Source organism: Tauraco erythrolophus, chromosome 11, assembly GCF_009769465.1.
Source record: "Tauraco erythrolophus isolate bTauEry1 chromosome 11, bTauEry1.pri, whole genome shotgun sequence".
In the NCBI taxonomy this organism is placed as follows: Eukaryota; Metazoa; Chordata; class Aves; order Musophagiformes; family Musophagidae; genus Tauraco; species Tauraco erythrolophus.
The window spans coordinates 2749194-2771618 of NC_141475.1; the positions used below are offsets into that span (position 1 = coordinate 2749194).

Sequence of the window (22425 nt, forward strand, 5' to 3'; positions counted from 1 at the left end):
TCCTCCTCCTCTGCTTTAACCACCCCCAGCCAGCTCCTTCCAGCCAGAGCTGCACCAGGGACCTTCAAACCTGGAATCGCTCCGACACACAAACCAAAGAACAAACCCACGACCTGGACCCCAACGACAGGACTATCCACCCCCAGCACGGGACTTGCGCTGTGTTACTGGGGGTTACGGGCAACGTCCCAGCCCTGACGCTCCGCTCTCGGCAGCGATGCCACGGGCATGGGCCAGGGGGTGGCAGGGGGTGCAGGACCATGTGAAGGTGCACTAGCAAAGCTGGATGGAGGAAGGTTCCCCGCAGCCACGCGCGCTATTTCTGGAGCTGCTTAGGGCTGGATTTGCAGGCGAGCACGGGGGCGTATCGGCTGTCCGTGCTTTGGAAGGGGCTCAGGGACAGAAACGGGGCAGGAGATTGGGAGGGAACAGGATTTATATAGAGATCCACGGGGAAAACCCGTGTCTGTGAACATGAGTAACCTAACACCAGGCAGTAGTACCAGCTCCTGCCTGTGGATCCAGGACAACAACTTACCCAGTCCAAAGGCAGAGGAACCCAGTTCCACTCACACTCCTGCCCAAAAAGCACCCACAACAAGGCATTTTGCATGTGTTGAGCTCCCCAAACCCCCTTTTGCCAATCAGTGCCTCCCGCACCCCTTCCTAACGCTGCTGGAGAGTCCTTCAGCCCACAGGTGCTATCGCTCCCCTGGGACCACCGGCCAAGCCAGCCGGGGCTGGCAGCGCGGGTGGGACGGGGGCCAGCGGTAAAATTAGAAAAGCATCTCCCTGCCAGCCCCTTCTCTGAGCCACAGGGGCCAGCTGAGCCCAGTAACCCGCACTGTAACCCTTCCTGTCCCCCGTTTTGTAGGGCTGGGAGACTTTCTAGAAAGGCAGGGATTTGCACAACTTTCCTTTTCCACAAGCAGTCTCCAGCTACCCCGGAGAGCCAGGCTGACGGCGGCAGAGGGAGGTCGATTTTTTTTTTTTTTTTCCAGGTCCCTTGGGGCAGAGGGAGGTTGATGTTTTTGGCTCCCTGCAATTCTCTTCCCTCCAGTCACTTCGCACACCGAGCAGCCCTGCAAAGGCTGATCCCCCCCCCACTGCCAACAGCTCCTCGTGCCCAATTTCTAGCCCCTCTCCCCCCACCGCAGCTGCCACCCTCCTCCTCCTGCCGTTACTGGTTATTATTTCTATTCCTAAGCATCCTTTAAGTTTCTGCCGGGGGGAGAGGATCAAAAGAGCAAGCCTTTTAAGGATTTCTGCCAGCGCTGGGAAGCGAATCCCCCCCAGCGAACGCTGCTGCTGGGGGATTTGAGCGCAGACAAGTGCTCCAAGCTGAAAAGGGCAGAGAGAGAGGAGGGGGGAGCCGGGGGGCACGCTCTGAAACCAGACCCCCCCGTCCCCGTCCCCGGGGCCGAAACGCGGCTCCTTCCTCTGCTTTAGGAAACGGATCCCTCCTGCGATTTCCTTTCAAAGGTGACTTGTAACCTCTTCATTAGGGTCGGCTTTGGCAGAGCACCCATGGTGCAGTCGGCAGGGCCGGCTGGCCAGCGCTGCGGCTCGCGGGGGAGCGCGCTTGCCTTTTCCCAGGGTGGGAAATAAACGCGGCAGCTCGCAGCGGCGGCGGCTCCGCGGGAGAACCGGCAGCCTGGCCATGCTCTGATGGGTACCATGGACCTTAAGAGAGATCCCAGTGCAGTAATGATCAATTTGCTGCTCATTGTCCACCCCGAGGAGACAGAGAGCAAGCGGAAAGGGCAGAGAGCGAGGCAGACGGAAGGCGGCCGCAGCGCAGGTAACGTCCCGGAGGGGAGGGCTGCAGGGGCACCACCGGCTGCCCAGGAGATGGGGAAGCGAAGCAGCAGCTTTGGAGCAGGGTTTGGGCTTTTCCTCTCCTCTCTTCCCTTGCAGACATGCTGGAAAAGCCCCAGACTTCAAATTTTTTTTTTTTTTTGCAGAAAGCCAGCATGCTTTCGCTGGTCCTCCTGGTGCATGCTGCGTATTGCTCGGGGTCTGGCTGCGGTGCATGGCACCCAGGGTGCAGGAGGAGGTGACACACGCCCGGATACTAATCCGAGGACCATGTTTGCACCTTGCTCTGTCCTGCGGTGGCCCTGAGATGCCTCCACAGGTTCTCTTGGCTGTGCAAGGGGAGCAGGGAGAGTACTCAGTCATTTCACCCCAGACCAGCGCCTACTACAACGGAGCACAGGGACAAAACTGTTTTGTTTGAAGCATGTCTAGGCTTTGTCTCCAAGGATGACTACCCCGAGCCATTTATAGCTACAGTTTGGGACAGTCTCTCTGGCTCAGGTCCTATCCTTCAGAGGATCTTCCAAAAAGTTACAGCCACGCTCCGCAACTGTAAGGGGACCCTCCCTGCGGAAGTAAAAGGAGAAAAAGGAGTATTCCTGCTCTAAAACCTTGGGGAAAAGCTAGACTTTCAGACAACCAGTTCCAGGCTAACAAGGATAGGCAGAAGCTAACACAGAAGTTGAGTTCACACTTCATCTGGTCCAGCACCCAGCACCTACCCAAATACGAGCTCGCCCTACCGAAGCAACTAAGACTATTGCACTTTCTTCCTCCTAGTATTTCATACTCTAGTAACAGGGGCTGCAACAAATGCTGCAGACAAGACAGGGAAGGTGGATCCCGATGACACCTGGGTTCAGCTGGTATGATGGGTTACATGAAAGGTTTCGAGGTGCTTGGCCTCCAGGCAGTGCCAGAACCTCACTCCAGGACAGCCTGCCAACCTCACGTTTGTATTTTGTAGGTTTGCAGGATGATGGAAACGGAAACAGCAGACCACAGCCACCTCAGAGGAGAGACCTTAACGGTATGTCATCTTCTCACTCTACTGATAAACTAACCATGGTACACAAAACCCATCTGCCAGCTTTTAGCACTCAGCTGTGCCTCTTGAGCATAAACGGGCTTGAAACAACCCATCCCTTTCCAGCACTTTGGGGGGCTTCCATGGAGACACGGGGAGGGCCTTGGGCCATGTGCCATGGGAAGCGTCCCCTTCACGCGTTCCTACGCCCCATGGGCAGGATGCTCATTGGTGGCACTGCAAAGCCCATGAGCAGTGATCTGCAGGGGACCCTCCTGCAAGTTGCCATGGAGTTCGGTCGTATTTCAGGTGCACGGAGCTCTTACGTTTCACAGCCAGCTGATGGCAGGGGAAATTCAGTGCCCCAAATTGCTCAGGTTACAGCTAGAGCTTCCAGAGGCTTCCTCAGCACTCACATAGCTTAAGCAGGATCTGGGGTGTGCAAGAAACATTTGGGGTTTCAACTCATCTACCCACCAGTCCTTTCTCCATCTCCCCAACTCAGTGCCGAGTGCAAGGCAGCTGTGATTGCTGTCCAGGAATGATGCAGCTGCTAGTCTTGAACGTTCCCCTGCCAATTCCTCACCCCTCCACCCTGAAACAGTTCAGAAGGAACATCTGAAGGGATAACCCCTGGCTGCACGCAGCCGGGCTGCAGGACTGCGGTGCAACAGGACTGAGCAGCTCCTGGGGAAGGCAATCAGACCACCTAACTTGCTTTCCTGGTAGTCTGATGTGGTGTTGTATAGCAGAGAAAGGCAGAGGAAAGCAAGACAACACTTAATTCTCACGCTACCCAAGAGTGGATTCTAGTTACACCAAACAGGAGCTTTGATTCCACAGGCCAAGCAGCAGCAGTACACAAAAGCCAGTACGATGCTCCATAAGAGCCCTGATCCAAGCCCCTCTGGAATCAGCGGTGGCTGGATGGCACCGGCAGCCTGTGAGTAAGCAATATTTCATGGCAAGATACAACTTTTGGGTATTTTTTACAAACCTGACAGTCTCAGACACCAGGTAACAAAAGACTCCGCTCCAAGAAGCGGATAAATACTCAACACTCTCTTGCTCTTCCATCATGCTCAAGAGGGTCTGTGACCGGAGCTGCAGAGCACAAGTCAGAGCCTCCATTATGAGAGAGAGGACGTTATTGATCATTGACCACCCTGAACTAATAGCAGGAGTGTTAAGCATGCACATGGGAAACCTTTCCTTGCAGCTTAACCTTAGGCACAAGTTAAATCCCCATGAGGATTACTAAGGAATTCAGACACCAGAGGAGCAGGCAGAGCCCTCGCTCCTCTAGCACTGCAGGGGTTAATAAATCCCCCTTTAATCAGCCGTGTTAGCATGTGATGGAGCCTCTGACACCCCCGAGCAGCTGGTGCTGCCGCAATATTTACAAACTGTATTACATAAGCCTCACCCCAACCCCACCGAGGCAAACAGGCTGCAGCCCCACGCCGTGCCACAAGAATCCCACCTTGATCCTTGGCGCAGCCACGAGGAACGGATGTTATCCAGCCTTCAGGACGAGCCGTGAAGGCTCCTTGCACTGGTGGCTGGCAGGACAGCCGTCCCATGGCACTAGGAAAAAGAGCAAGGGATTGCCCTGCCATCCTGGCCAGCGTCCACCGCGCCTCCGGCAAGGCTCGAGCATCCGACGCCGCGGGGGAGCTACGGCTCAGTGTCGCCTGGCATTTGCTGCCCGCCCTGGCTAACCATCAGCGCAGCCCAGGGGCATGGATTTATGCTGCCTGCCATTCCCCGGGCACCCCAGGTGCTCCACGTACCATCGCTGAGACGGTCAGGGGCTCCCAGAGCACAGAGGGGAGGGATGGAGATGAGGATGAGATGCCAACAACCACACCAACGCTCCCACCCAGGGACTGCGTCACCACCGAGCCCCCACCACGCTGCTCTTCCTCTCCAAACACACACCCGCTGGTCCACCCTGTGTGGCAGCACCCATTCCAGCCCTTCTCCAGGCTGGAACATCCCTGTGGAGCGGGGCCAGGTGCCCCTGGACCACAAACAACTGGGCTTTGAAGCCAGAGAACGGGCTCGGGCTTCTAGTTGTTGTGACTTACTTCACCGACGAGGAAAGGGGCAGATTTAATCCACCTCCATGCCAGGCACCTCCGCTCTCCTCAGGGCACTGAGATGTTTTTCTTTGTACAACCAGGCCAGCGAGTCTCCAGGGAGCCCTACAAGCAGACACAAGCCGTTACTTCTTACTCTAACGAAGGTAAGTGGTGACCCAAGGGATAACGTTTTTTCAGGGCAGGGCTTCAGCAAGTACCCCCTCAAGCTTATGTTTTTTTGTAATAAAATAACCTCAGAACATCCTAAAAGAGCAAAAAAAGCCCCACATATATCATTTTGTGATCTTGAGCATGAAGAATTAAAAATCCCAGGGGAGCCTGGAGAACCCTTGGGTCTTTCAGCGTGGTCCTGGAGCACCTGGGTTCCCACCAGCCCCCTGACCACCAGGACATGGCACAGACATAGTCAGAAAGCACAGTAAGAACATACTCCCACCAACGTCAGATAGCCCAGTGCTGATGGAAGGGTGCAAGGGCTGGAAGAAATAATACTGGAGGAAGTTTAGCTTAAGACTGCTGGTTGCAGAAGTCCTTCCATAGGGTAGATCCTTGGAAGGAGCCATCCCCGCACTAGGGCAGGGGCAGTGCTGGGCCAGCTGCGCCCCAAAGCACTCGCTAGCCCAGGACTGGTCTGGCCACAGGGAATGAGGAGAAAGGCAAGTGTTTCTTTACAAAGAATATCTTGATTAGAAATAATAAAAGACATCATAAAAGCGTCACTAACCGTTTCAGCCCATTAGTTTTTAAAGCAATGGATGTAGCACTTTGAAAAATTATGGTTTTTCATTTGTTAAATGCCTTTTAAACTTACTGGAAGAAGGCATTCCTCACCATTAAATTTGTTTCTTGAAAACAAAGAATTTTATTTTGTGGGGAAAAACTGAGAAGTGGAAGTAGGCAAGAAAACCCACAAAAACCCAAAAGACAAAAATAATCTTGAGAAATAAAAACGGACCCCTGAAAAGACAAAAATCTTAAGGAAATCGTACCGTTTGCACCAAGTCAGCCCTTTGAGAAACAACTTCATTTGACCTTCAAATTAACTGACAAAATACACCAACCAGCTCCTGACACCCTGACATCTGCCATCACCCCAGAATTGGAGACAAGCTTTAGGGTTTAAAAGGTGGTTTGTATTTTTTTCACAGCTTTTACAGTCTTTCTTACCTTCTGCTTTTGGCCTTTAAAAGCCATCGAATTTTTCTGCATAATCACAGGAGATAAAAAACTTTTTTTAAAGTTAAAATCTGTGGAAAAACTTGTTGTTTGATGAAAGTGCAGATTCCTACCTAATTAGCTGAGCTGGCTTTTAAGGAAAACCTCCAATGTCACGAGACCCTCGATAAATTGTAGGAGGTGGCACGTGTGGTCAGATGGCAGTCCCGAGGTGCGTTAACATCTTGACCTTCAGTCTCCGAAGGAACCTCTGTCTGATCCGAAACAGGGAGCCCACGAGTGCACTCAGTTCCCTCCAAGGAACCTCGGTGGTTGCAAAATCTGCTGAAATCCCTGCCAAAAAAAAAAAAATGCAATCTCTCTCAAAAAGTTCAAGCAATTCTTATACGACGCTGCCTAACTTTTTTTCCTTGTACTTCTCACCATGAAACTTTAAAACACAAGAACCCCAGGTTGCCACGGGAGGTTGTTCTGGAGCATCATGGCATGAGCATGATGGCATGGCATCATAGCATCATCCAGAGTCTCCCGGCATGCCTGGACCGCAGCCAGCTCTGCCAGGACACCACCTCTTATGGGCAACAGCCTTTGCCAAAAATTTTAATATCACAAGTCAAACCATTTTCATAGCTCCGAGCCTTTTTCTGTTTGATTCCAAGAAAAAAAAAAAAAAAATCAATGAAAGACATTGATTCTCTGCTTACCGTATCTCCATCAAGAGCTATTTAATATGGTGATAAACCTTTTTTTTTTTAAGTTGCCACATAATCCTCGCTGAGGACCTCTGCTTTATGTGTAATCCCCTCCATCACCTGTTGGGCTATAACAAGCTGTCCTTTATTTTTTGAGAATTACAATTTTGAGGTGACCACAGGCTTTTAAGGATTGGCTTCAGCAATGCCTCAGCAGGCAATCCTGCCCTTCTCGTCCGCATCCTTGTTAGTTTTCCCTTTCTTAGGGAGTTTGTCACCGTTTCTTGCAGGAACCCAAGTGACGGTGGAGATTCATCCCAAGGATACCACCCCACAACTCTTCAAGAAATTCTCTTTTGGAAAAGGTACAGCCCGGGCTTTAAATCCTGGCAGAGTGGGTTTTGGGTGGGAGGGCGACGGGGCCGCATCCTTCCCTCTGCAGAAGGAAGGAGGGCAGGAAGGCCCCTGGGAGCTCGAGGAGATGCTGCATCCCTCGAGCCAGGGTCAGGGTTGCGGTGGTTGCACTAACCATGCCGGGGTTGTTGCAGGTCCCCAGAGGCTGCCCAGCCTGAGAGGTCAGGACAACAGAGGTGAGGCTCAGCTCTACCGCGGCGCGGGTCTCCAAGCTAGCCCTCACCTAGGAGCTTGCTCCCAGGAGGAGACACCTCCCTTCTCCCCACGGGGGCTCGAGGCTCTTGAGAAGATGCCAACCCCTATGCCCGCTTTCCCTGCCAGGCAGATGCTGCCAGACCCTGCCCGCACCTGGGGCTTCAGGAGCAAAATCCTGCTGCTCCTGGGGCAGGGAGGGGTCTCCTCCTCCTCTGGCCCTGGGGTAAGGCGGGTGGTGACAGTGTGGGTGCCTCAGTGTCCCTCAGAAATCCTGCCGCTGCCGCAGAGCTCTCTGCAGGGTTATCACCTAACAGCTCCGCAGCTCAGCTCTTCCTTGTTCCGTGCCAGGGGGGCTTGGCTGCAGGGTGGGCATGGTTTGGTGTCCCAGCCCTCAGGCTGGAACAGGAGGTGCCTGACTGCTGGGGAACGTGGCCTCTGCAGAGCTGCAGGACTGCAGGGGGTGGGACGCAGGGCTCACTGCGGTCCAGGCTGCTTGCTTCATCCCTCTCCCCTCGGCACCCACGCTCCACAGTGTTGGCATCCCTGTCTGAATGCAAGGGAAAGGGCAAAGAAAAGCCTCAACTTCAGCTTTTTCCACCCAGTCCTGCTCCCCACCATCACCTATTTCTGTTTATCTTTTTTCTCCTGCCAACAACTGCTCACCTCCTGCTCCCTTCCCCAATTTTCTAGGTTTCCAGAGGACCGAAGCCCCAAGGCCGCCAGGAGGAAGAGACTTGCACAGTAACTATCAGCTGTTCCCTCGCCCCACACTGGTGGCACAATGTGGGGCAGCCCCAGATAGGAGCCCTTCGGTCCTAGAAACGGGGTTTACCCTGCCCCAAGCCCAGGCTGAAGCGCACAGACAAGGGATTTAATTTCTGTCACCACAATTAACGTTCAGCTTCTCAACCCCCTGTTTGTCGGGGTGGCAGATGGGGATGGCTTTGGGAACGTCACATGTGCCCGAGACCTTCGGAAGGCTCCGCACCCGAGGCAGGGCACCATGCCAACGGGCACCACGCGCGCTTCCGAACCGCACAGGGCTCCGTGAGCTACTGCAGATCCTGCATCTGCGGGGAGCCTTTGCAGCTGTAAGCTGACAGAGACAAAAAGCGATAGCCAATTTTTTAAAAAAACATCCCGTTCCCAAAAGGCAGACAGTAATTGTTGGAGCTAAAGAGAGTGGGAAGCTTTAAACGTGTATATCTGCTTTATCTCTCTTTAGGTCAGTGTAATAGCCTTTTGCAGGGAAAATAGAGATAAACAAAAGATCCTGTTAAAGAAACAGGTGCCTACAGGCTGATGGGTGCCAGCCTGGCACAGGGATGTGCCTGCATCCTTCCTGGCAGGCTGCACTGCCACCAGGACTCGGGATGTGGGATGCCCCATAACCCCTCCCCGGGGCAGAGGTTTCTGAGAAGGGCAGGGCTCACGTTAACAAAACACCTTTGCAAGTCAGGAGCAGAGCTGCTGGCCACCTCCCCAGTGGGCTGGAGCTGGTGGCAATGGGGCCAGAGCCCCATTTTGGGGAGGTGGAGAGGGAACAGGTGATGAATATAGATGCCAGAAGCACTGCTGGCTTCTCAGCTAGGACAGGATGCTCTCGGAGCCTCTCGTGCATCCTGCTCCCACTGGCACTCACTGAGCAGGCAGCGGAGGGGCATCCCAGTTGCTTAGCCATGATCATGGATTAAAAAAAAATACACAACCAGCCAAAGCCTCCATGCCCCCACACGCAGCCCACGGCAATTCACTTCTCCTCGTCACCTCTCTGCAGGCAAACAACGGCTCTACGGCACCATTCATTCCCCTCTCCCACCACCCAGGAGTCACACAACAGCATTTCCACGTCGTGATCCCTTTCAAACCCTTTTTCCCAGAAAAATAACAATCCTACCGAGATAGCTAGAAGGAACTCTTTAGTCCTGAATGGCTTTGACAGCACATGACAGGGGGAGAGATTGCTGTAGAGGTCAATTCTCCACTCACTAGCTCAGAAGAAAAAAGAGGGATGAGCAGACGGTGGTCCAGGGGAGAAGTCCATCCGATAGGTCTGCGTGCCAAGCTATAGCTGCATCACTCGGGTGGCTCACTGGTGAGAGACAGCAGCGTCAGCTCATTCAGAGACTGTTAAAAAATAAGTTATTTGATTAATTAGGGCAAATTATTAATCCTGCCTTCACACCGAGCAGAACCGGGAGCCTAAAGCCTGGGAAGATGCAGAGGGATGGGCACGCCAGTTTCAGTCCAACTGCTCCCCATGTAACGTTTCTCACGTGCTTGAATTTGGGCGGAATTATGGCCTTTTACCATGCAAAACAGTCACTGCTTTCAGCAAAACTACTGGAGAAATCCATCTCCGGCAGGTTTTTTAAAAAGTCATGCGTTTTGCCAGGGCTTGCACAGTACGGATTTTCCCTGATACTTCTGCGTTGTATCTCGGGCACCTCCATGTATTTATTATCCTGGGATTTTCTATGCTGTTATACAGTGCCAAAGACACAGGGGCACCTCCCGCTCCAGCATTGCCCAAATTATACCAGACTAGACAGGATGGCTCCTGCCTTCCATGCAGCTGGCAGGGACCTTCTGCGAGTGCCCTCGTGTCCTCTGCTCCCTAAGCACCCGCTGATGGATGCCTGCATGGGTCGGGCAGGAGCTCCACATTGTCCCCTTGTTGAAGCGCACAGCCAGGAAAAATACCCCCTCCCTTCCCGAGACAATGACAACTCGTTTCTTCCCAGCATATCCGTGGGACAAATCCTCTTTGAAATCCATGCCCGTAGATCTGCAGCAATTTGAGAAGCTGGATGCCTATGCATTAAAAGTAAGTCTTGCTTTTGCCTCTGTCCTCCTCCCAGTTCCCCTGCGGGGACGTTCCTTGAAACCCAGCTACCAGCCCCAACACCAGCATAGTCCGAGCTATCGGGGCAGGTGGCTCAAAATCTCCAAAACAAGTGAAAAACCATTTTCCTGCAAACATCAGCAATAGCAATCTCGCTCTAGGAGGCAAGCTATGACCAAAAACGCTCGCTTGAAACGTGGAACTACAGTTTTGAATTTCTATTTTTAATGAAGCTCAAGTTAGAGCAGTCTCCTGGCAGGTGGGGTCTCCCTGGCTTTAGAAGAACAAGGGAGCAGGGAGGAAAGGAGATCTACCATAGCAATTTCTTCACCACGACCTTGCAATGCTTCCTCCTCGCACACAGGTAAACGTCAAGAACAGCGTAGAGGAACTGGTTAAAGCCCTGCTGAAACAAGCCCGGACCGATCTGGAGAAAGTCCGAGTTATATGGATGTGGATATGCCACCACATAGGTAAGTTGAGATCTTCAACTGAGAAGTTGCTGTCACCTCCGTTACGCTGCCATTGCAGTTTACTACATATCTTGTGGCTTAGTTTCACGTGGTGGGTGGGAGGAAGGCTTTCTGGAGGTTCTTACCCAGAAATGTATTCAGAGGCTATCTCACCCTCTCTGCTTCCATAGTCCCTCTCCTGGAACTGGCAGGCCCTACCAGGCTTGTGCATTCCATGTGATGAATCTGTAACAGATCCGTCCTGGGTGAGGTCCCCTCTTGCCTCTGACAGTCTCTCGGCTGTTTCGCTGCCAGCTTTGCCCCCGTGTTTTCCGGATGCATTCTGTGCTCCAGTTTCTAACTGGTACCTAGCCACATTCATCCTCAGCCATGTCACCTTCCATAAAACACGCCGGCACCTGCGTGATTGCCGTTCCCTACACGTACCCTCTCAACCTTCATCGGAGCCGTTCCCCCTGCCCCTTCCTACCCAACCCCAACCCGAGCAACGCTGGGGTTTTGGAAATAACCAAGTCATGCAAAGAGGACAAGGAAGGAGGATGAGGCAGCATTTGTAGCCTCTCCAGTCTGGCACATCAGAGCGGGCAAAAGGCTCCTCACCACCCCAAGCGCCTTGGTGGGGGGAAACTGGATGTGCAACGGGATCCCATTTTACATAGCACATGCAGAAACGTTTCTTTCCTGTTAACTCCTGGGAGCAGAGGGGGAGAAGTGCAGCTATTTCTTCCCCTCGCCCCTGGCGCATCTGGCCGGGCTCCGGCGCGGTGCAGTGCGCTGGCCGCCCAGGCCGGCTGACGGAGAGCAGTTTGGGAGGCACTGGGCTAATCACGCCCACTGACATCAGCAGAGCTTTGCCAGCAACTGCACGGTCAGCACAGTTAGGTCAACCCCAAGCAGCTTTAATCTTGCCCTTCAACATGCAGACGGCTGATTTCACCGCATTTCCTGAAACCCAGCATTTGACTCATCCCAGTGCCAAGCTCCCGTCGGCCCTGGTCATTCAGTCTTTACGCTGTTAACTCCTTTCTGCCTGGGCCAGATCCTGCCTGAGATGCCTGCCCTGCTTCGAGTCGGTCCAGTTACCTTACACGCACCCACGGGATGTCTCTGATCCCCGGCAGCTTCGCCGCGATCTCCTCACAACATTTTTTTACACCATCTCAGCCCTGGTTCTCCTTCCTTCCTGCAGAGACTGACCCCTATTTACATGCATGGGAAATAAACCCAGTGCTAGGAGTTTAAATTGGCTGACAAAACCACGATGGATCTATCCTGGGAGAGCACTGACAACATAAACTTACTTGTTTGGATTTTAAGGGAGAGTGCTGCTCTCTGGGTATCTCTTCTCACCCAACTCTACTCCCTGCCTGTGATGCTCTGCTACCTCCACGCAGCAGTAGCAGTAAAAGAAATTATTTTAGCTAGCATTTCTAGCATAAATAGAGAGCCACGTGCAGCCAGCTGGCTCTTCATACCCCTCAAAGTGCTCTGCAGCTGTGCTGGCAGCCCAGCAAACAGCCCAGGTCTAGAAGCTGGACCCTCCCTACAGCCCCACGAGTCAGCTGAGCCCCTTAGATAAAAATACAAAAGTACAATTACTGCTTGTTGCCAGCTTTTTTTCCCCCCCTCTTCCACAGTATTAAAAGGAGGATGAATCAGCTGATGCAGCATTACTTAGAGCTTTGTCCGAAAAATATGTTTGTATTTTAAGAAAGAGGTTATGGGCATGACCAGGGTTGGTGGGTACTGAGTTAACCTTCCCAGACCAGTTCCTCAAGCTCTGTTTGAAGGAACCCCGCTGTGCCGCTCTCCTGCATTCGTTCAAACTAATTAAGATTTCCTACGCTTCCAGGTATTAATATGACTCACTTGCAACAAATCATTTCAGGTATTTCCCAACGAGCTACTTTCCAGCTATTTTTAATACAAATTGCTTGTAAAGAGTGCAAAAAGCTCAATGGTTTCCTCTGACAGTAACACGAGCCTGACTCCTTCAAATGCAGGGCACTCTGGTTTTTGTCGGGACCTCCCGAGCTTGCAGATCCCCCTGCACGAGGGCAGTCCTTGGGGAGCCCCACTTTCTCTAAAAAGGCACATTTTTCCTCCCATTTGAGTCCGACTGTGCAATCCCAGCCCAGGCTTGGAACAAACGGCAATGAGAGACAGACCTTGCCCCTCTCCCCCACCAGCCGTCCACGACATCCTGGCGCAGCACGCGCCACGGCTCGCTCCTCTTTGCTCACGCTCACGGAGAAGCAAAGCAAGCCAAGCGTTGCTCCCGCTGCCCGTCATCGATCCCGTTGCCTCGGGCTTTTGGATGAACTTTCCGTCTGTGTTCCTTCCCGCAGAATACGACATAGTGGGCTACCATAACAAAAGGCAGCTGTCGACCAAACCCATAGACGTGCTTCGGACTGGGAAGAGCATTTGTGAGGGATACGCTGGGCTCTTTGAACAAATGTGCAGGTAAATGAAGCTCAGAAACATTCAGTGCCAGGCAGAGTTAACGTTCGTTGTCATCTCTGCGCCCCTTCCGTCTGCCTTTGCGTTGACTGATGTGACTTTAAGCAGGACGTGGAACTTTAGCTTTCAAACCATGCTGTGGAAAAACAGCAAGTCCTAGAAAGGTCAATTTTGCTTCCTCCTCCACCTCCCCCCAACCCTCCCCCAGCATAATTTACTTTGTGCCATCTGCTGAGCTTCGCATTGCATTAACATAATGGCAGATGAAAACACAGAGCTAATTTGGTTAGAAGGGGCCAGGTTTTTCCTTCGGGTATCTGTCTGTGAAGGTTAAAAGCATGGCAAGACTTCAACAAGGAGGAGTGCTCTCCCCAACACGCTCCCATGCAAGAGGTAGGCACAGTCCCAGAAGGAGCTTTCCCAAAACCTTCTGGAGATGCCCTCTGCTATAGAAGCACCACAGGGACACTGCTTCACACTTACTGCACCGTTTTCAGCGGTCAGCCTCGAAGCGCATCACCATCGAGGCTCTCACCTCGCACAGCCGTACGCAACAGTCTGGCTTAGAGGAGTAGCGAAGGCAATGAAGGTGCCTGGGAAGTTTGGGACCAGCCTTATGTAGAAGGGTTGTCCAAGAGGAGAAAGCTGGACCTGACAACTCTGGGACACAAGACTGGAAGGGGCTTCCTAACACCAGAAAGCAATGGTGTGCTTTCCCAGGAGCACGGGCTTGCAAGGTGGCTCCCCCAGGGAGCACCTTCTCAGCAGAGTAGCTTCCGTTTACAAGACAGCTTTGAAAATCATAGAATCACAGAATCATGAAATGGTTTGGGTTGGAAGGGACCTCAAAGATCATCTAGTTCCAACCCCCCTGCCATGGGCAGGGACATCTTCCACTATACCAGGTTGCCCAAAGCCTCATCCAACCTGGCCTTGAACACTATTAAAGACCAGTTAGTTATTAAGTGGCCTGTGTAAGTAAGGATTGGCTTTCCACACCATCCCAAAAGATTCGGGAAGGTTTTCACCACGAAACAAACAAAATCTACAGGGAAGAGGACAGATTAAAAAAGAAATAATGTACTGTGCCAGATGCTAAAGTGGTGCATGCTTCCAACCAAGAACACACCCCACAATATCTGATCTCGCTTTCTTAAGAGTAAAATAAAGAAACAGGATGATGAAGTATGAAATTTATAACTGCATCTTATGGAACAGTTATTAGCAGTTACAAGTGGGGGAAATTTGCATCTGTTCATTAAAAAGCATATGTTTAGTTCATTAAAAACATTAATCTTTCCAAGGATATCTTTTACTATTTAAAGGCTCTGCTGATTTAATCTTGATTCCTCAGTTCCAGGTTGATTATTCATTTTGTGATTCACGAAACCTCCCAGTCATCTGGCCTGTTATTTTTGTCAAATATTAGCTAAATGTTTATCTCCTTTCCTGAAAAGCTATAACAAAAGAGGAGACTCCTTCCTTGCAAGGAAATCTCCTCATCCCTCCTTCTTGCGCACTGTTCAAGCCTTATGCTGAGTCCAAGCATAAAGGCAAGAGGCAAAGAGCAGTCATCTTATATAAAGCTTTTTCAGAGCCAAGTTTTTTGGGAAAAAAGGTCTTTCAGCATGCCTTTTTTTCCCTAGCTCCTGTTGAGGCCACTTTAACAAACAACCCAATTTGCCAGTCACCAGGAGTCCCCCCCAAAAGGTCCCACTGAAGTCAACGGCTGACACTGATTGAGTCCTACTTGTCCCGGTGCCAGCAGAGGAGAGTTCCTCTTGCAGACACAGCACTGTCACCTCCGACCACAGCTCTGGCAGCCAGACTTCTTCCCATTAGCAGAGACTCCTGCCACAGAGGAAAGGTGGGCACGCACAGTGGCACGCTGGCCACAAAACATCAGTTTCCAAACATGAGGCATGATAGCAACCAACGTAACCGCAAGCTTCCGACCGATGTTTCAGGAGCATTTATCAAGAACTGGCTTCTCAGCTGACAACCAAACTCGAGGAGGCAGCGTGGCTGAGTGAATCAGGCAGTTTAAATTCCTTAGTTCAATTTAGGGCAAAACCTGGCAGGCTGGATTTGGGGTGAAACTCCCTTATCAGAATGAACGATGAAGGCAAAACAATTATTTGCACTTGAGAGGTTTCAGCACAACCTCTGGGAGCGGAGCTGACTGCGCTCTCTACGGTGGATCTGACCACTTAGCTGCTCCTTACTCGTAATTAGTCGGCAAATAATCCAGGTTTCACGTTCTCTTGCTTTTCCTGTTTTCTACAGTCAGTAGTTTTCCTTCTTTTCGGGCACAGGAGTGTACAGCTTCCTACCACAAGCACAAACCATTTTGTCTCCCTCTGGAGAAGCCAGATTCGCTTCTTTTTTAGATGAAATCATCAAAGTCAACCTGAAAGCAAAGGGAAGAAGGTGCTGTTGAATTTCAGTGACCCCTGTAGCAAGATCCAAATTATTTCCCTACTCTTCTTGAAGCAGAAAAGCGACTTTGCTTTTAACCTCCTTGCTGCACCAAGCAGATGTAGCCAACTGTTTCTCAACTCAGTTCTTCCAGTCCACCTTGTATTTAGGTCTTCTTCTACCATCACATTGGCACTTCAAGCATTTCTGGAGATCTTCTCAATCTTCTCTCTGCCTGGTACAAAGTCATTTTCACAAGAACAGAGACACAATCACTCTTTTCACCAACACAGGAATGCTCTTTGACAGGATGTTTTAGCCTGGGTTTTTTTTGTCTGTCCGTTATTAGAGACGCCACAGTTTAAACGCTCCGATCTTTCTTTTGGGAACTTTGAACACATCCAAGCGCAAACTCTTCTTGCTGCTTTGCTAACGTTCGCTGTGAGAGCACAGAGGGCAGAACTTGTCCCTTAATGTTCTCTCTAAATATCCCAGCTAACAAGAATGTCTAGAGAAGCCTAGAAGGATTAGACGCCAATCCCCATGAAATTAGTGGGAATTTGGTACTTAGCTCCTGTTAGGCCCCTTTTTAACTCCTAGGATCAAATCTTCCTTAAAGTTCCCGGGCCAGCTCCTAGTCTCAGTTACATCATGTAAATCCAAGCTCTCACCCGTCTTGTCAGTGGAGTTGCTCCAGATTTACTGCCCAGCTCCACGCTAGAATTTGGCTCCCAGGCGACTGCGGGCTGGCAAAGACTTTACAGACCACCTGCGACACCAGGTTCCTCAATGGCATTCCTTCCAGGCTTGCCACGTGCGCTCCGAATACCTCGCGTGACAGGCAGTGCCTCGCTATCGCCCACGCTAAAGGAGAGCTGGCTTGCACGCTCCCTCCTCTTCCTTGCCAGCCATCTCCAGCAGGGATGGGCACTGCCATGCTTCTTCTCTCCGGGTAACTTCGTCTTCTCTCTGCAGGCTACCCAACGGGAGCTCCCAGCTGGCTCTCAATCAGCCCTTTGCAGTTGCGCTTCTATTTTTGATGCTCTTTCTTCAAGAATTTAAGAAAGAATGTAAGAATTTAATTTTAGACTCTTAAAGAAAGAGTATCAAATAACTAACACCAAGATGTCCAGGTTTGGGTTCAGTAAGTCTGTATGAGAAGCTGAAGTGACCACTTTCCCTTTAAACCAGCATCATCTCCGTGAAAAAAAAGCGGTCCTCCCAATAAGCACCACTGCACTGCCAGTTACCAGCCAGTACCTGTTATCAGACCTCGACTTCTTAACAACCACGCTAATTACCTTCCCCAGAAGTATCACTCTCAGAACTTCTGAGTCAAACCCCCATCATGCAGACAATCTCGCTCTTGAAGCACGCAGAGTTTATTACTTGAGGTAGCTGTTTCATTTAAGGTACTTTTCAATGAAGAAGGAAAACGTCCACACCATCCTACACAAAAAAGACAATCCTCTAAGCGAAGCAATTTTAGTTTCCTGCTGAAATAAGGTGCCAACGTTGGAATCCACTGCTATCAACAGCGGAGGGCTTATTAACACAGTGCTTATTTAAATCTTATTTACACGTCAACGCAGGTATTCGCTATTTTTTTAAAAAGAGACTATTTAATCATTTGTACCCTGGGCAAGCACAAGCTCACTCTTTAAGGAAACTAAACCTACATCCACAGTCCTGTGAGACCCAAGATATTTTAGTTGGTGTCAAACACTGGGTCTGCTGTTACAGGGAGAACAGAAGCATGAACAGACACACTTTTAATTTATAATTACATGGGCTAATTTGTGGACAGCATCAAAGGGATTCCACTGAGCAACAAGACAGAGAGCAATTAAGCACCTTCATCTCTGTCACCCTCCTCTAACAACGTTGAATTGATGGTGCATCAGACAAAAAAGAGGGAATACACAAAAACAGGGAAAGACCCTTCAGTGGGATGCTCTCTCCAAGTGCCTATGCAAAAACTACAAGAAAAAACGGCTCCTGCCCAACATCTTTGGCATTGTTACCTTGGGCAGCTCTTGCACGCCCACCTCCTACAAAGCCATTCACTAGCACAGCCAATACAGTCTCTACGTGACGTCAGTGGTCAAAGGGGAGACCTTGCCTATCTCTAGATGCAGAAATCTAATCATTTAGCACAATAGTCTGTCAGCAGCGTCAGAAATTTGAGTTTTTAAAGAGGTACACTTGCACCCTTAGACATTTAAACCCCCTAACTCCCCTGGGACTCAACTGGAAGGTGGCACCTGAAGAGCTGATGGCGCTGGTCCGCTTGACTACAGGGTTGAAGTTCTGTAGACATGCTGGACATTGTTCCTCGTGTCCTTCCACAAAAGTACACAGAAAGGTTTGAAACAGTCTCCTGTTGCATCTTATTGTTTCCTTTTAGCATTGCAGGAATCCAGTGCATGAAGCTATCGGGATACTCTAAGGGGTATGGGTACAAGATGGGGCAGTCCTTTACAGGGGACTCTGACCATGCCTGGAACGCCGTCTACCTTGATGGAAGGTGGCATTTACTCGACAGCACCTGGGGAAGTGGTACTGTTGACAACTCTTTCACCAAGTTCACCTTCAGGTAAAGAACCATCCTCTACGTTAATGCAGAAACCCACTCCAAAGGCCGAAGAAAGCTGATGGGTGTGATAAGAAGCACCAAACAATGACAAATTTTAGGTCCCAGAGCAAGACCCAAAGCCCCAAGCAAGGTATCAGGGCTGCCAATACAAGGGATGGAGCACGTACCTGTAGAAAGGCAACAGCCCCGAGCAGCAGGCTGCGTAACTGTGAACTTGTTTTGCTTATCACATCTTCACTTTATGCAATACTACGTGCCACTTGATTCATGGCTTTCAGCTGCCCGAGACACTTTCAAACAAGCAGCAGTGCCTCCCTCTTGCTTCAGGAGCTCATGGTTGAGGGGAGTGGTGCAAATACCCTGGTTTTATCCAAAAGCTCAGCATGTGGCCTGGAAATGGAAGGCTCAGGTTCTTTCTCTGCCTGGAAAATTTCAAACCCACAGATCTCAGTTTCTCAGCAGCCCCAAACACTCTGAAACCACCACCACTGGGCAAGGGAAGAATTAACTACTTATAATTACTCATTCTCCTCCAATCTCTTCCTTCTTCCAGGTACAATGAGTTTTATTTTCTGACTCACCCGGCTCTGTTCATTAACAACCACTTCCCAGACAACAGCAACTGGCAGCTTCTTAACCCAACCCTGACGCTGCAAGATTTTGAGAAAAACATGCTGCACAAAAGTGATTTTTACATGTTGGGCCTGCTGACGGCACAGCCAGAGACAGCTGTCATCCAAACAGGTAACACCTTGCAGAGGGGAAGCTGCAGAGCATCCTTCCTTACGCAGCCCTTCACCCACCACGCACTGTTGTGCGCGTACTGAATTACATTTCCAGCTTGGTTTTGGCAAGCAGAGTGCACTCAAAGCTCTTGGGGCAGAGGAGGGTCTCTTTTCTTGACTTTTTTTTTTTTTTTTTTTTTTGTTCAAGGTGTGAAAAATTGTAGTAGCTAGCCCCTGGGTCTAAAAGAAAGCCTCAGTCAGCAGCTGAGGATGAGTTTCTCTATCCGCCAGCATCAGCGGTACAAAATTAGAAGTACTGCTGCTATGTATTAGCAACTCTGGCTTGGAAATGAGATTAAAACCTTTTACGACGTTCCTGAAGTTTGAATTACTGAACAGCACGCAAACAGGCATTTCTTTGTGCAATACACAGCACCCTGAGTGAGCCCAGCAGCTCCTTCAACACAAAACTACCCAGGTAACATCACTGAACCACAAGGGCCACGTTTCAGACCGCTTTCCTCTCATTTTAAGAGAGCTGCAGAAATTTAACTCATTTATGAATGCTAAGAACACAGAGTTAAAACTTAAAGGCAACAACATCTTAGGATTTAATGTCTTCAAGCTGTTTGGGAACAGGCTCATGGGGAGGTAGATTATTTCATATCCACATATTGGAGGGTTCCTGCACTTTTCTCTGAAGCTTCTTGGAATAACCATTCTGGACCAGCAATCAGGTCTAATTACATCTAATTAAGCCCTTCTTTAGCACACGAGGTGACGGTACTTTCAGTTATATTCCATACAGGCCGTCATATTCTATAGGCCCACAGCTCCATTTCAGTGTATACCAAAACATGATAAATGCACATCTCCAAAACAAAGGCTACTGTTCACCTCCTTCTTTTGGAGGGACACTGGTCTCAGCAGACAGCTGACAAGCTATGGACCTGTCAATGGCAGCTCTTTCTCTTACTATTAGGGAAGCTGCAATTTACTGGGACCAATTAGTACTCCCAGAACAGGGTGTACCTGCAAAAAATGTCCCGAAACTCCTATGAGGTCTCTTTTCTTTTCCATTTCACAGTAAACGGAAAAGCCTCTGTATCAGTGGATTGCCGTTCTGCCACGTTATTCATGTTCAAGCTGAAGGGAACAGATGAACACGGCTTAATGACGTTGAAAAAACACGGAATGAAGCTGGAAATCTACCCCCAGAAGACAGGGAATCACAAGCTGCAGATCTTTGCCAAGCCCTCCAAAGGCTCAGAGGAGCTCTACGACTGCGTGTTAGAGTATGTGGTAGATTGCAAGTCTGTGGACAAGACCATGCGCTTCCCAAAGGGCTTGCATCAGCCTGTTGGACCAAGCTGGTTCACGGAGCGGCACGGGTTCCTGAGGCCGTCACACCCCGACCCCATCATCCACACCAACGACGGGCGGTGCTCTGTCACCTTCACCCTGGGCAAAGACATCAGCGTCTTAGCCTTGCTGCACTCCGACGACAGCCGCCTGACAGAGGACATGAGAAGGCGGCACATCATGCAAATCCGTCGTGGGAACCAAATTGAGTTGAAGATCCATCTACCCCACGCAGGGACCTTCGTCCTGAAAATCTATGCCAAGAAGAAGTCGGATCCTGGCAATTACGACTACATCTTCAACTACCTCATCACTTGCCTGAACACTGAAGTGAAGTGGCCAGCTTTCCCCAAGACTTACACCGAGTGGGCGGAAGACTATGAAATACTGGAGCCGCTCTCCGGCTTGCTGCCGGCGAATCGCAACGTTCAGTTTCGACTCAAAATGCACGGGATAAGAAAGGTGCTAGTTGAAGCTAAGAAAACTTACACCCTCACCCAGAGCAGAGGCTACTGGGAGGGAACCTGCAACACTTCGGGATGCAGAGAGGTGGTTGTGATGGTGCACGAGAACGCTAACCACAACTTCTACTCACACGTCCTGCAATACGAAGTTGAGACTCAGTAACGTCCCCCTCCTCGTTCTTTCACTCACCTGCACGAACCAACGTTTCCAACGTGCCCAAAACCAATACAGCTTTAGGAGACCGCTCGTCCCCTCGATCAAATCTGTTCTTTCAACAAATGCAGGACAACATTTGCAGGCTTTTGCAAGACCAAGGGCTCAAAGAAGTTCAAAGAAGCAGAAAATCCTGTTAAGAAGGGAGCAGCAGTGGAAGAAATTAAATAAAACCCTCACCTACATTTCAGTTAATACTGTCCAGACAAACATTTTGAAGAAAACAACAGACTCTCTGGCCATAGGTCGTTCAGCACCAGCAGCAATTGCTGGTTTCCAAGTTATGGACCATACGAAAAGTCTTACAATGGCTACTCCAAGAAGAATCCACCTAGTTATGGGGCAGGATGCAGAAAGTACACCCTGGTTTTGAGCAGCAATATGGGACACAAGGAACTTCAGGATATTTACACCGAGCTTCTGTATATCTTCAGTCAAGTTGCAAAACACATCCTGGGAGAGAGAAGCGTTAAGAAGAAGATGCGACGTGAAGTTTTCTTGTGCACTTCATTGTCTTACAAATCTCAGTGATACTGCGAAATGACTTTTTACACTGACTCTTAAATACAATAAACAAAATGATTTTTACCTTTTTATATTAGAGTATTTGAATTGTAAACATTTTTTTTTCTGCAATATTAACACTGTAATCGTATCTCAAGCATATAGGTGTTTCCGTAACTAAAACTACAGCAAAATGTAGAATAAAGTTCTCAAAAATCACTCCTTACTCCAACTTGTCTATGCAATACTGCAACTAAAGAACTTCAGGAGTCATGTGGAATAGCAGGCTGAGTGACGTTATTATCATGGAAAACCTATTTGGTGCTGTACTCTTGGAAAAGCCCCTGCATGCACAAGGCAGAGGTGGTCTTTAGAGAATCCCACCACAAATACACATCATAGGATCAAGCAACATTTTCATAAACGATTCAGTGCCTGTAAGCGTTAGCACGACCCAAGAGTTACGATGTTTGAGCTTGAATTTAAAATAAACCTAGTATGGTTTTGTATTCTATTTCATTGACCACATGACACAAATCCCTCTTCCCAAAGCTGCTGCATTTTCCACACAAAATACATGGGTTATTCCTACACTCCTGTCCCCCTCAGTGACTGGGTGGCAGAAGTTATACACAGCGAAGGGCTGCCCATCCGTAGCCAGCTCGCTGCCTCCGAGCCCTCCTACATTACTCCCTCTGCCCCAGCAACCAGGTTTGAGTCCCCATTTGAAGCAAGTTGAGTGAGTGCACGGAGTACCCGGAGTAGTATCTGAGTAGCAGAACTCTCAGGGAGGACGCAGACTACTGCAGACACGAGTTGCAAGTACAAACACAACGAGCAAGCCAACAAAGCTCACTCTAGGATGCCAGGAGTGCAGCAATGCTTTGGGGTCTTTTTGTACTTGGAGACAAGGAGGCTCCATACGTGACATAAA

General features: G+C 50.0%; 1 protein-coding gene across 1 annotated transcript; it reads left to right on the forward strand.

The window, feature by feature from the left end:
* The first annotated feature begins 1668 nt into the window (after positions 1-1668).
* KY (kyphoscoliosis peptidase) lies at positions 1669-20936 on the forward strand. The gene is made up of 12 exons (XM_086618468.1): positions 1669-1801; positions 2786-2848; positions 5031-5093; positions 7109-7183; positions 7367-7408; positions 8118-8168; positions 10172-10254; positions 10637-10745; positions 13094-13211; positions 18034-18222; positions 18776-18966; positions 20035-20936. The coding sequence occupies exons 1-12, from the start codon at positions 1669-1671 to the stop codon at positions 20934-20936; spliced, it is 2019 nt and encodes a 672-aa protein (XP_086474594.1).
* The last annotated feature ends 1489 nt before the right edge of the window (positions 20937-22425 follow it).